Source organism: Manis javanica, chromosome 12 (assembly GCF_040802235.1).
Source record: "Manis javanica isolate MJ-LG chromosome 12, MJ_LKY, whole genome shotgun sequence".
Classification (NCBI taxonomy): Eukaryota; Metazoa; Chordata; class Mammalia; order Pholidota; family Manidae; genus Manis; species Manis javanica.
In genome coordinates this window covers 83,636,981-83,651,258 of record NC_133167.1, presented here as the reverse complement: position 1 = coordinate 83,651,258, position 14,278 = coordinate 83,636,981, and the positions used below count along the sequence as shown (strand labels likewise).

Here is a 14,278-nt window from a genome sequence, read left to right as displayed (position 1 = left end):
GTTCTCCACTCCTCTTTTCAGACTCTTTAAGATCTTTCTGTAAATAGGTATATCTGTTATGAATGTATGTACAGGTACATGTGAAGTATAAATGTATGAAGTAACTCATATATATATATATATGCACAGGTATGTGTGATTTACTCCATTGACTGATTCTCACAGAGCAACACCAGAATCTTCCCCCAAAGAGTAAATTATCCACAATATATGCACTACTGATTCTAAAAAATACGTATTAAAAAATTCTTCCATTATCTAAACTGAATGTTTTAGGAGAAGTTTAAGACTGAAAATGACAGCTTCTCTCCCACTTATAAATTGCTTTATGATTTTCTGGTGTTTTTTTTTTAACTAGCTTTTCCCTACTGTTACCTTATATGCGGATGAGATATAACCATACCTACATTTCATCACAAGGAAAACAGAAGGCAGGGAGGCAGCAGCCTGTCTGGGTTAAAACTGCAACTGGGATTAGAATCCCAGCCTCGGGAAAAGAGGCGGAGCTTTGCCTGACTCAGGCCAAGGTGCAGAGGCCAGGCCGGGGCAGGTGGTGGTACCTGGGCCATCCTATCTGAGGGTAGAACTGAGTGTAGAGGAAACTCCAGCTTTTAAGACAAAATAAAGGGGTTATTTCTTGTCTTTATATAAGAATGCTCCATCTACTCACTGAGAACACAAAACAGAAAGACATTTTAAAAAACACTTCATTTCCACGTATTTTAAGGTATATGACTATTGGTTAAAGAGAGATGGGCTTGTAGATAAAAAAGAATGGCGATGACTCTGCTTTTCCAAGGCTTTGAGGACAGCAGAGTAGGTTTCCAGGGAGCCAGCTTATTTAGTTTACTTTTTAGCACTATCTGCAGCAATGTTTCAGAGTGAAATAAGCAAAATATCTGTTCCTTTTCATCTGGCAGCAGCAAAGATCTTAGGGAAAAAAAATAATGAAGAAATATGTAATCCCCATGGTATAATCCCAGGGTATGGAAACTCACTTCTCTTAAATACCTCCCTCTAGCATAATTGACTTTTCATGTGCATTTTAATAACGGTATTTCAGCAGGTTGCAAGAAAATTTTTTTTTCTGTTGCTGTTGTTGTGAATTATGGTTTCAGGAAAAAAAAGTGTTGTAAATCTAATTACATTTTCACTTATATTAACAAGTCAGCACAATCTTCCAGCATGTTTACCAAGCAATTCTAATATTTACAGCTGACCTAATTGGTTGTGGGGTAGAAGCAATGAACAGTATTTTATTGTCCTGATGGCTGCTTATGTGCTGAAGACAGGAGGCTAAGGTGTAAAGCTACCTAGCGACCCTGAAGTTCAGCCTGCCTGCTGTTTGCCTTCATCAACAAGCTGGAGGGCAGAACGGGATGCAGAGAGGGAACGGAAAGTGGGTTCCAGACTGGGGAGTGAGGAATTCTGTTAAAGATGCCTCTTCTTAGTCCTTGGCAAGGAAGATTTTCCCAATTATTTGAGGACTGTTACAGACTCAAAAGCTAACTTGTTCTTGGTGGGGGGAAAGAAAAGTTAGCAATAATTGCATGAACCCCAATAATTTGTTGGGTAAGTATCCCCGATATCTGATGCTGAGTTGAGGACATTTATGGTCCTATCTTTGATTTTCACTATCAAAGGCACTGCTGTCATTCGGAGTTCAGCATGGGTGTAACACAGCCTAGAAATTTTTATATCCTCATGTCCTTAGACAAAGGGCTAAAAGGAAGGAAGCATCCTTGGGAGGATGCTTCCTGGGGAGACAGGAACTGGGTCTACCTCTCACATCGCGGAACGTGCGTCCTGCTGCAGCCCTGCCGCCCCAGATGAAACTGAACTGAAATTTATCTTTGAGTCCTCTGTCTTTCCTACTCAGGCTATTGATGTTCACACAAATGGAGAATGCCAGTAAAATTTTAGCAGAAAGCTGCTTTGAGATGAGATTTTAGACCACGGGTTCAACGATTGTGTGGGACAATCCTGTCTTCTGTGTCATGATCACTGCCAGCATTCACTGAGTGCTTGCTCTCTCCTAGGAACTTCACCGGGAGTCTTACACTCAATCCTCCCATCAGTGTTACAAGATTGGTGCCACTGGTTTTACAGATGAGGAACAGTAAGTGGCTTGCTCGTGATCACAGAGCATGGAAGTCACAGAGCTGAGGTCTGATTCCTAATGGTTTATACTTCTAGAGTTCTACCACAGCCAAGTGTCTAGGTGGCCTCCTCTTTTATCATTCTTGCTGCAGCTGAATAACTAACATGCCACAGCTAACAACAGGCTTTGAGGTGTGCTTTTAGACACACCCAGGAAGCCTTACCGAATCGCCCTAAAAGTTGCATTTCTCATTCTGGTTGATGCCTGAGCTCCCCCAGGGAGCATTCTGTACCTCAGTCCTTGATTCTTGAGGAAAGAAGAACTACCCTTGGAAGGATTAATAGTTTAAACTTCTGTTTCTACAAATGATGGTTCAAATCATAGAGGTTGATGGGGACAGTAAATAGCTGGGGACTGAGACCCTGAGAAGGGGTGATGGCAGGGGTCTAACAGACAGCAAAGCATGAAGAATGGAAAGTCTATATCCACTGTCTACTTGATAACTTATCCCTGAAAACTATGTCAGCTGTGTCCTTAGTCCTTGAACAGAGTTTTACTTAGAAACACTGGCTGAGCTTCCCAGAATCTTCACCTTGTCTTGTAGAGCTGGTCTTTTATATATGACCCTAAACAGACAAGGTCTCATCCCTGCTTTTTAGATGTAAGTGATGGGATGAAAATATGCAAAAGCTAGTAATGACTCAATGCAAATAAACATGCATCCTCAGTAAATGGCCAGTTGTTGCGCTGTGATACTTATTCCCATGCCATGGGGGCTGCTTCCTCATCTTACCACCCAGCCAAATCGATGGAGATTTCCATACCCGCAAGTCCGAGGAGAATCTGACTTCATGTGACCCTAAAGAACTCATTTACTCAACTATGCATTAGATGAATTATTCTTCAATAAAAATGGTACTTTGCTAGAGTTGTGGCCCATTGCTTCTCAGAGATTGGATTTTTGCCCTTAGACAGAACACAAGAACTAGGAAAGAGGTATGTAGAGGGCTTAAAGGAAAGTATCTACTCATGCTTGCCAAATTCTCATTCTTCTATTCCCTGTCACCCTAACTCTTTCACCTGTCTTTGGGACTGAGGCTTGTTGTGCTTAAAAATATCATTTCTATATGTGCTGATATATGTCAATCTGTATCCCTACCCCCATACCTATGCCTATAACTATATATGGGTACAATTATATTACTGTTTGCTTTGGACTTTGTATTAAGCTTGACAAAGATGCTTACTGAACTTCATGGCTGATGCCCCTGCAAGTGATTCCTCCTTATCCAAATACCACAGAAGGAAATGAGGAAGGCATCCTCAGAGGTTCTGGAATCTCAGGTAGGAAACCACAGGACTGAGAACATAAGCATTACTTGGGTTCTTGGAGAAAAGTGACTCTGGAAGATAAAATGCTAGTGACACAATATTAAGCAAATGTGGATTTCTAGAAAATGATTTTAAGTCCTACAGTCAGGGCATATTTACTCAGTGTGTATGAATCAAAGAATGCTTCTGATTGACTAGTTATGGATTATATCATATTCAAATAGAAAATTCTGTGCTTGTCTAGAGGAAAGTCATTTTAAAAGCTTAATATGAAAGAAAGGAAAAAAAATTAGCAGTTACTGTAGAAAGCTCAGATAGGATGTGGAGAAAGAAGAAGAGCCACGTCTGGTGACTCATATACAATCTTATTCCCCTGGAAACTGGTCCTCAGTAGGAGTTCAGGTGTCACTGAGGCTAGAAGATGGTGTTTCTCTTGCCTGGATCACCTGGGGCACAGAATTCAATAAGGTGTGCAGAACTGAGAGTCAAAAGGAAGGAAGGATCCAGCTTCCTTTCCTAACAGAGTGTGTGTGTGTGTGTGTGTGTGTGTGTGTGTGTGTGTGTGTGTGTGTGTGTGTGTGTGTGTGTGTGTGTGTGGTGGAGGGGGCTCAGCAGCTGGAAGCGGGAGGGTGAGAGGTCTTGGGCCAGATGTTTCAGGAGTCATGCCTGGGCATAAATTATGTGGGGCTGTGAGTGGGTGGGCTACAAGAGAAACAACTTCTCCCCACTGGGTGGGTTTCCCCAAGTCCTTATGGTGTGTGCCTCTTACACTAACAAGCTTCCCCTGGCAGAGGCTCTACATGCAGTCCTTCCGGATGGACTGTAATTTGTTCGGAAACTGAAAACTGCCATGGATCAGCTGTGCTGGAAAGCACTGGGAAACAGTCAAGGAAGGAGCAGGTCTGCCATGGACAAGAGTGTTCTGCAGGGGGAATGGCAAGCTATAGGCAGACCTGGATGTGGCGAAGGGACTGCTCCAGAGGAGGCACCTCATCACAGACCCTCACTGAACACCCTGCTGATGGGCCCCACTGAGCTGAGGGTCTGTGAACGGTGAGTAGTAAGCAGACAGTGAATGAAATTTTTGAAGGTCTTAAACTTCAAACCCTCCGCCACTGAATGAGAAAGAAATGGCTGCAAAAGCATGGAAATCAGAGAGCCAGGATAATGAGGGCAGAGGGGCATGGGAGAACAGAACAACGCTGTCAACCCTTTCCACTTGCTCCAACTTCGCCATGCATTAGGCACTACATTACTATGTGAAAACTGATCCATTTCATCTCATTCACTCCTTGCAACATTTCAGTTATTTAGGTTCTAATATGATCTCTACTTTGCAGATGAGGAAACTGAAGCTTAAATGTTTCTAAAGAAGATGGTGATCCAGGGCTTCATGCCTGCTATAGAGGCAGTGCTCATGGGTGGTGTTTGTGGGCCACCTGAGCTGAAAAAGACTGAAGGCTGGGTTACACATTAGGAAAGAGAGAAAAAATAACACTCATGGTCTCTGATATCTCTGGAAGAATAATGGGAATATGAAGATAAATTTGATGTTGTAAATATGATCTTGGTGACAGGTTTTCCAAAGACATAGCGGACAGGGAAGTTACGTGGGGAAGTATTTAGGTATCAGTGTGGTCTGTGAGAGTCGGATTAAACAGACCCACAGGGAGGACTTGCAGGGAAGGGCCGATATGCCCAAGGAAGACAGATCTCTTTACTAGCAATGGCTTTCTCTCCTGACCCAGATCCATCATACACCGCTTGGAAAAATCTCTGCTTCTCCTTGTTTCACTGCGTATCTGTCAACATCTACTTGAGTTTATAAACACCTACTGTTAAAAATACTGCAAGTGTGGTTATTGTGTTATTGGTCATTTGTAACATATTATAAATTACTTGTATCTAAATCTCTTCCTTCTAACATCTGTTTAAGATCAGTTTTACTGAATAAGTTAATTTTGATAGAGAGGAGATGGAGAATAGTAATAACTATAGAAAAAAAAATGGACAAAACTCACCCGGGGCGGTCACAGGAGAGAAATTGGAAGTGAAGGCAAAGAAGCCCCAGGAGTGGCTGAAATACATTTTTATGTCATAAAATTATTCATGGCCTAACTTTATCACCCTGAAGAGGAAGAGGAAGAGGGAACATTCATTCTTGCTTTCTCATATTATAGGACCCCTCGATTTAAGAACACGGAACTCAGGTGAGTTGAGCTAGGGTTTATTTATGTACTCAACACATACATATTTGACTACGACCGGTTAGATAGATTTCTGTGTGCTGTAGTCTTGAGAACCTAGCTGCTATTCATAACACTGCTTATTCTATGAGAAACAAAAGACCTGAGGGATGCCGTGGAATATTGGACTCTAACGTTTGTGTAAGTGAGGGCTATCTGTATGGCCTCAAGTGCTAAAAACAAGATAATACGGTCTGAACTTAACCAGAAAACCCACTGTTGGCCTGAAGATTACATCTTTAAATGCAAGCCCACTGTCAGCAAAACTATAAATAATAGCATGATGTTTTTGGAACGAGTGTTAATACTGTTAGCACAGCAAAAATGGGTTGCAAATAGCACATACCACACATTTTAGGTATTTTATCCCAGTAATGCTTAGTTGAATTTAGTAAGCCATCAAGTCTATGTTACCACTCATTGTTGTTGCCCAGGATACATGTTTGCCAGTTTGTGAGCTGGAGTTATCTTTGCCCTGCAAAAAAAAAAAATATCCCACAAAATAACCTGTATTCTATAGTACTAAGTGGCACAGAACCCCTTTAACAGTACATTTATGTCAGCTGAGCTAACCAACTCCACTGATGAACTATCCCAGGGATTCACCCCCAAACAGTGCGCACCTACTGAGGCATGTTCCTCTGTCTAACAAACAGTATGGCCCTCTTTAGGTTTTTTAAGCTCTGTAGTTCAAGTGAACATACCTTGCTTTTGAATTAAGAGGGCAAGTGAGTTAAGCATCATCTTTAGAAATGATCTGGATGGGTCACTCTCTCACTATCTCTGACCTTCTTAAGGGGATTTTATAGCATATTCAGAGTCACCCACACACACACCCACACACAGCCAGTTGCTGGGCTGATAGGCTCACTCTGTACATGGACCAGACCATCTGGGTTAACTCTCCTTTTAGATGCCTGCTTTAGGCCATTTCCTTATTTATCACAGACAATGGGGGAATTAAAGACAATGGGAAATATACCATTCAGTTAAATTAATTTGTTTTTATAGCTGTGCAAAAGAATAGTGGGAAAGTCTGTAAGCTAAATGGCTAAAACTACATTTAAGGGTTTTCTGTGGCTTTGATGATGACTTGCCAATCCACTATTATTACAGAGAAGACGGGGGAAAGGGCAAATGAAGCAAAAACATGGTTGGAGAACTTATCACATGCATTGTCTTTGTAGTGTCAAAACAGTTTTCAAATTTGTACATTTTTATAACAGAATTGCATTAACATAACATGATGTACACACACATACACATGTGCATGATATGAACAGTCAAGAATGTATTCTTGAGAAACCTGAGCAGTTATTTCTCACAATACTCTATCACACACATCCATGCCTCCAGTCCAGCTACCTGGTACACGGAAGGCTGCATATTCCTCGGTACAGACTAAACAGGAGTTGAGATTCCCCACTGTTCTACCTTTTCAAATCCCACTTCCCCAGGAAAGTTTCTGGAACAATCCATCCAACCCTCATTAACAAAGTCCATCTTTGACCTCCTGCCAGAATCATTAATGTTGCACTTGAAGGAATGCTGCCTTATTTGGCCTTTGATTTATTTTATAGGAATTCATCTTGTTTAACTAGCTAGATCGCTTGGGGGTTGAAACATGATTTCCATATCTACAAATGCACTACATGTGCACTGCTTACTTAGCCCACAGACGTACTCAATGAATGCCAATATACCAACCCCTTGAAAAGAAAAAAAAAATTATCTGCAAATCTCAGTGTTAGTCTATAGCTGTTTTGTTGTTGAGAGCACAACAAAAATATGAATTCCTGAAATTCCACAGCACCTTTCCTCAGGACAGTTCTTAATCCTTTCCCATAGATTATCTGTTTTATAAAATCCTGGAATGGGAGGCCAGGAAGAGCAGAAACTGTGATTCCCAGGACTTTACATTCCTCTTAGAAAGTGTTCACGTGAAGGGGTGGTACCTTTGGTGGCTCAGCAGTGGACACCTGCCTCACCTGTGGGAGAGGCACAGCAGAACCTGTTAACCAGACCCAGAGTTGCCAGTTTAAGAGAAACATGATTCTTCATGTAGTGAAAGAAGTGAATTATGGCAAAAACAAGATCATGGATTTATTTCAAAATCCACATTATTGGAAGATTCTGTACTTATTAAATATGCAGTCCAACTTTGTACACTTCCCTAGCTATATTGATAATTGCAATAATAAGGGACATTTAATGAGCATTTACTCTTATCAATCAAGCAAAGTGCTTTTTATATCTAATCTCAGTCAGATGTTACAAAAAAACCTACAAAGTATCCATTATTATTATAATATTCATTTAAGATACCAAAACCGAGACACCTAGAAGTAAAGCAGCTTGGCCAAGAACACACAGCTTAGAGCCACCTGACATTATATAATGCCAGAAAATAACAACTGTGCTCTGCTGATAATACAATATTTAATGGTAGACAGTCACAATTCTCAATCACTGAAGATTTTCCTCATATATTATAGCTTCTAAGTGAAGTGTTGCCAACATATTACAGAGTTATCCACAACAAAGCTTGGAGTGAGAGAACTTCTATTTAAAATCAACTCAACAGATCACCCCCAGCCCTACCCTCCAATCCTTCATTCTGGTTAATCAATGTTGTAATGTACTAAAGGGCTGCAGGGAAAAGAGGGTGGGGAGAGGTGGAATTTGTTGAACCTATTTTACAGAATCAAAAACAGAGGCAATCTCAAATGATTTCCCTCATTTGTGGAGTATAACAACAAAGCAAAACTGAAGGAACAAAACAGCAACCGACTCACAGACTCCAAGAAGGGACTAGCGGTTACCAAAGGGGAGGGGTGTGGGAGGGTGGGAGACGAGGGAGGGAGAAGGGGACTGAGGGGTATTTATGTTTAGTATACATGCTGTGGGGGGGTCACAGGGAAGACAGTGTAGCATAGAGAAGGCAAACAGTGAATCTGTGGCATCTTACTACACTGATGGGCAGTGACTGCAATGGGGTATGGGGAGGACTTGATAATATAGGTGAATGTAGTAACCACATTGTTTTTCATGTGAAACATTCATAAGAGTGTATATCAATAATACCTTAATAAAAAAAACTAAAAAAAAAAGAAAAAACAGAGGCAACCTCATGATCCACCAGTTGGAAATAGGGAATAGATTAATAATAGAAAAGTTACTTGAGAGTATTTTGAAATTCTGCACCAACCCACATTTCTGGAAGGCCTGAAAGGTGATCTGAAAGACATCAGGGTTCATAACCTTTGCTTATCATAGGTTAAACTTACAGCTGTTGCCTGCAGGAATATTCACTTAGCTTAATGATACTGGGAGGTGTTGGGGTGAACTTGTGTTGGTGAGCAACAATTTCACTCTGGTCACTATAGGGGCTGACAAAGTAAATACTCTGCTTCAACTCAAATTTTTATTGCTCAGTGATTTCCAGAAAATCATGGAGTGTGAGGGCTCTTAGAAGCTCTTACCTGGGGGTGATGCTCAAGCTGCTCGTCATTTTTGACTGCTCCCTTGGAAAAGAACCCCTCGGTGTGGCAGACGAGAATTCCTTCTGGCTGCTCTTCTTTTTAATCGGTGTTGCACCTGCAAGAGCACAGGATCTGAGTGAGCTGGTGGGATATCTGTTCCGAAGCACTGCTGGACCGTGCCTGTCGGACGAGCCTTTCCAGGCCCTTGGCTGGGGATCCTTCAGTGCAGACTACTTAGCTACAGATCTTTCCTTTCTCCCCCCAACCAATGTGGAGCCTATAGGCCTTTGTTGAAAAAAATCTTTTTTTAAACTGACATACATACACAATAAATAAAATGCACAAATCTTAGTGTACAGCTTGATGAAATTTTGACATGTATACACACTCACATAACCATCACTAAGATCAAGATACCCAATTTTTTTCTTTGTTCTACAGGTTTTTTTCAGCTACAGTTCTAAGAAGATGAATTGTAGAAAACTCACTTTCTTCTACAGAGTGAGAGAGCAGATGGCAGATGACTGTGGGGATTCCGGTAGTCATTTGGGGTGTGCTTGAAAGAAGTACCTGCCGAGGTGCTGGGACGCCTCTCTAACCCATCCCGCCTGTCGTCTGGCCCACGAGCGCAGCATCCAGGAAGCCTTCCCGCTCCAGGCAGGGTCTCCAGCCACCGCAGGGCTCTTAAGAAAGGGTCCAGATACAAGACCCTTTCTCTGTTTGCAGACACCGCTCAGACTGCAATTCATTCTTCTCAGATCTATTTCCTCCTTTTACTTTATTTGCCCTTCAAGGCTTCCTTTATTATTCATTTTAACTTTTGGAGACACTTGATCTGACATGGGATATGTCTCAAAAGAGTTTTGGATTTCCAAAGCTGTAAATAACACAAAATCAAGTAATTATCTCATCTGCAAAATGGGAAAAGTACTGACTTTAAAGGGTGACTGTGAAGATAAATGTAAGAATGGTTGAAATGTAATATTTACACGGGCAATATGAAGCTGCTTCAAGATGGATAAAACCTGACACATGAGCCATTACTTCTTCCTACACCCGTCTGTTGGTACTAATTATGCCACTCTTATTCCAGAACCTGCATTCCACCTAGGAATCCTTTCAACACACTGGGCTAAGAAGCCATTGCTGGTCAACAAGAACTCACACAAAGTGCTTCTCCTACTCTGCAGGGACCCTGCATTATCTGCTTGCCTGAGCCTGACTGCTGGGGATCAGTGGGGAGATTGCCCACAAGAAGGACAAGGAGATGGCAAAGTCAAAGAGGTGCCACCACTGCTGGTCTTCCTCCCCTGCCCACCCCAGTGGAGAGAACAGACATGATCATTTTCCTTCTGGTCAATTTAAGAATCATCGCTGCACTCTGACGATGGACAGTTCAGGTGGAACAACGCTTTAAAACCATGTATCATCAGGTTTTGGACAACAGGAGCCACAAAAACATCTCGGTACCCCTCTCCTTGTGATGTAATTCTTTCTGAACCATTCTAACCCACAGAAAGTATCAAGCCAGGAAGAAGCGGGACATTCTTTGGGTATGTGACTAGCTGGCTTAGATCAGCGGGAATCGCACCACAGGGGTGCACTGAGAGCCAGGTCTGGAACAAGACTGCTCTGGGCCTGTGATCCTCAGAAGCCTTCACTTACATGCAGAGGGTGACTCGCGTTTCCTTATTTCATGGATACCTTTCGCCCTGCGGGGAATGGCTCAGGAAGGGAAGGTCTGAAGGAAAATCTGCGTGAGGGCTAATGTGTTACCAGCTGTCAGGGTGTAGGCTAGCCAGCTCTGTACACACGACAGAAACTGAGCTATGGAATATGAAAGGCAACATGCCCCGACTGACAGGGGAACAACGGACCCCTCCGAAGCCTCTCTGCTTTCTCAAAACCTAACTCTCCAGCCAGCAGGGGCCAGGTATTACAGAGAGGGCTGTGGGGGGTGGGGATGGGGGGGAGGTGAGTGCTAGGTACGAAACTCTCACAATTTCTGCTATTGAGTCTTCCCTCATGCTATTTTTAACAAAAATCTTTGAGTCTTCCCTCATGCTATTTTTGATAAAAATTTCTTCCAAAAACTCATTAGTGATTAGTGTAGTTCTGGAAGCTTTCATAATTATGGCAGTAGATGCAGTATGTGGGTTGGAAAAAGCAGTCTACATGAGGGCTGGTGTGGGCCCTGGCTGGGTGCTGGGTGCATGATGCTGAAAGATGAATGGGTCCACGTGATCTTTTTCGGTCCCTTCTAATCCAAAAAATGTCTAAGAGTGTTCTCTCTACCCGGACATAGACAGAGCAGTTCTCCTTTCCATCTCCCTCAAGAAATCTTATTATAGGTCACACGAGTGAAAGTAATTCCTATGTTATCTGGGTAATTCTGAAACTGCTCCAATTTGTTACCAAACTAAGTTGCTGCAATTAATTACAAAAAAACTTAGTATTTGCCAGGCATTCTGACACACCTGAAAAGTGACAGCATTTTTAAGAACCACTGCTCTTAGGAGATGAAAAGGCAGCAGGACAGCAGAGCAGGCCAATGCCCCACCTTGCAAACTTGGGATAATGTTCACATACGGTGAGTTTTTAAATCTACATAGCTGCTCATGATCAGAACTTTATTTGTGAAACATTATTACAGCCATGAGAGATGGCACGGGTTGGCATGACAAGCAGCAAGATCAGGAAACTGGCTAGGAAGGTATTGCAATCACGGGAGTGAGGAATAAGGAAGGCCACAGCCAAGGGGAGATGGATGCTAAGAACTGGAGAAAATGAAACCCCAGGGTCAACTACAGGATTAGAACAATAGCAGTTGTCATGGATATAGGAATACGAGATATTTGTGTATGGTCTTCATGGATTTCTTACCAAATTGCTTTCCTTTTTATTGAATTCAGTGGACATGTGGACCCTGACCCTGCTTTAGAGAAGAGACATATAAGAGCACCTACTCTTGCGCCTCCCTAAGGCCACTGGTGCAGGACAGTGCAGCCTGGACCTCGAGCTGCTTAGGGAGCCGAGTCAGGGAGACCAGCCCGTAGATGCATTCAGGTAGTTACACCTCAAGCCGGGTTTGGAATTCTCCCAAGGGAACACTGGCTGCGGTGGCTCCCTCCTCAAAGAGGTCAGTTAGTCTTGTTTATGAAAAAAGGGACCCAGGACCAAAGCTAAAGAGAACTGTGAAGGAAGGTAAATTCAAGTTTGGACCATCTCTTCAAACCTCGTCTTACCGTGTCTTCCTGTCCCCGACTCCCTTCACACCCTCTTTCCAGTTTCCCTTTCCTAACTCCCCTCTCCCTTAGGTGCGACTCCATCACAAAGTGAACGTGAGGACACGGTTCTCAGCGAATGAGGATCAGGGCAAGTTGGAAGCAGTTTCCTTCTGGGCCACTTCCCTCCTGCCCCTCCCTCCACTCACCGCAGACAGACCCCCATATGCTCCTCCCCGGTTGAGGACCACCCCTGAAGCCTGAGGCACCAGAGAGTTCCCTGGCTGACTACCAGGCAGGGAACTGCACAGCTGGGGCTGGGAAGCTCCTGCCCAGTGAGTGATCTAATCGCAGTAGGCAGAAAGGCAGAAAGGCAATTACTCCTGCCCTGAAGGCAGCCCTCCTAGCCTCCATGCTCTGAGCTCAGAATCATGGGGGGGGGGGGGGTTAAATACATATAAGCTACTAGGGCTTCTCCTCCATCTGTAATTCATGGATGAGAAAAGAAAGGAAATGCTTTTTGAGTTCACATTCCCACGGGTAATACAATAACTATCATATATGAAATACTATTTGCCAGGCACTGCTCTGAATGTTTTTTATATTAATATCCTCAATTTGTATGCTCCCTATGTATTAATGTTCTCATTTAATCCTCTGAGGTATGTAATAGTATATCAACATGTTACAGAAATCTGAAGCATAAGCATACTGAGATGTTTAATAACTTGTCTCAAGTCACACAGCTAAGAACTAAGGGACCAAAGCAGAATTCATATTTTTAACCACTGCACCAGGCTGCCTCTCTGAAATGTTAGGTTATGAGCTGAAGTGGAGAAACTCTGGTGTGGTCCCAATTTGGGAAAATGGGAGTAATCAAAGGAAGAGGGAATGTAAAACACAGAGCATCAAAGTTGGAAAGGGCCATGGAGAGGAGGAGGTCTGCCTTGTTTGGAAATGATAACTGAAAGGTAACATGTCTTGCCTGAACCCCAGCTAATCAGTTAATTCAAATCTTCTGAATTCTCACTGAGTACAGGAGGAGGAAGAAACTGGTGCGGCCAAGCAAACCTAATTAGCTCAGTACAGATAATTATTTGAAGGGGCTCGTCTGGGGATACGCTTCATCTGGCTTTGAAACATGAAATATGCAGCCTGAAATTCATACTCATCTAAAGTCAGGACATTTTCTATCTTGTCATCTATTGGTAAATTCCTAAATCCTTTCTGGAAGCTAATCCGCTGGGCGAATTTCCAGATATAATCATGACGTTAAATCTGAGAGACTGAGCAGTCCTCTTCCAGTGATCACCGCTGGCACGGTTTTGCCAGACCAAGTCTCCAGGCTTAAATTCACTTGCCAGCCCCAGGCGCGTGAGCATTTCATGGTGCTCTGCTGCCACCGTCTGGCTGACTCGAGTCAAGGCACGCTGACTCTACTATTTCAGAATCCTGCTAACAAATTATTTAGTTCTCCTGGATGCGGTGGGATAGGTTTCGTAGGAGAGTCAACTGAGCATCCCTATAGGGCAGGAAGAAGAAATCGTTCTGGTGTGAGAAGAATGAAAGCTTCTGAGAAATGTGATGACTACATCGAAGATCAAACACTAGACTGAGCACTGAAAGTCATACTAAATTATTTCCTAGAGACTTCAGAATAGATGTCATAGAAGTGGGTACAAATATGAAGGCGGAGGTTTCCTTCCTCTTTATATAGAAATTTTCCCTCTTGATAAAGCAACTGTCTGCTTTAAAATATTTATACTAGAAACCAAACTTAAAAGTCAGCTAAATAAAGGGGTGATTACTCTTTTTTATAAAACATTGCTGTTTTGGAAAGTGACAGCAGTGCATGCATATGAGTGTGCATAATTTATCTGCAAAAGTTTCATT

General features: G+C 42.7%; 1 protein-coding gene across 2 annotated transcripts in view; it reads right to left on the bottom strand.

Moving 5' to 3' along the window:
• Positions 1-14,278, bottom strand: part of KCNU1 (potassium calcium-activated channel subfamily U member 1) — a 265,469-nt gene that overhangs the window by 32,724 nt on the left and 218,467 nt on the right. For both annotated transcript variants that reach the window (XR_012123910.1, XM_073218915.1), the window contains one exon: positions 9,162-9,276. Coding sequence is in view for 1 of the 2 variants with exons in the window: in XM_073218915.1 (XP_073075016.1) it covers positions 9,162-9,276 (115 nt within the window). In the remaining variant the exon portion in view is untranslated. The remainder of the gene's footprint in view (positions 1-9,161; positions 9,277-14,278) is intronic.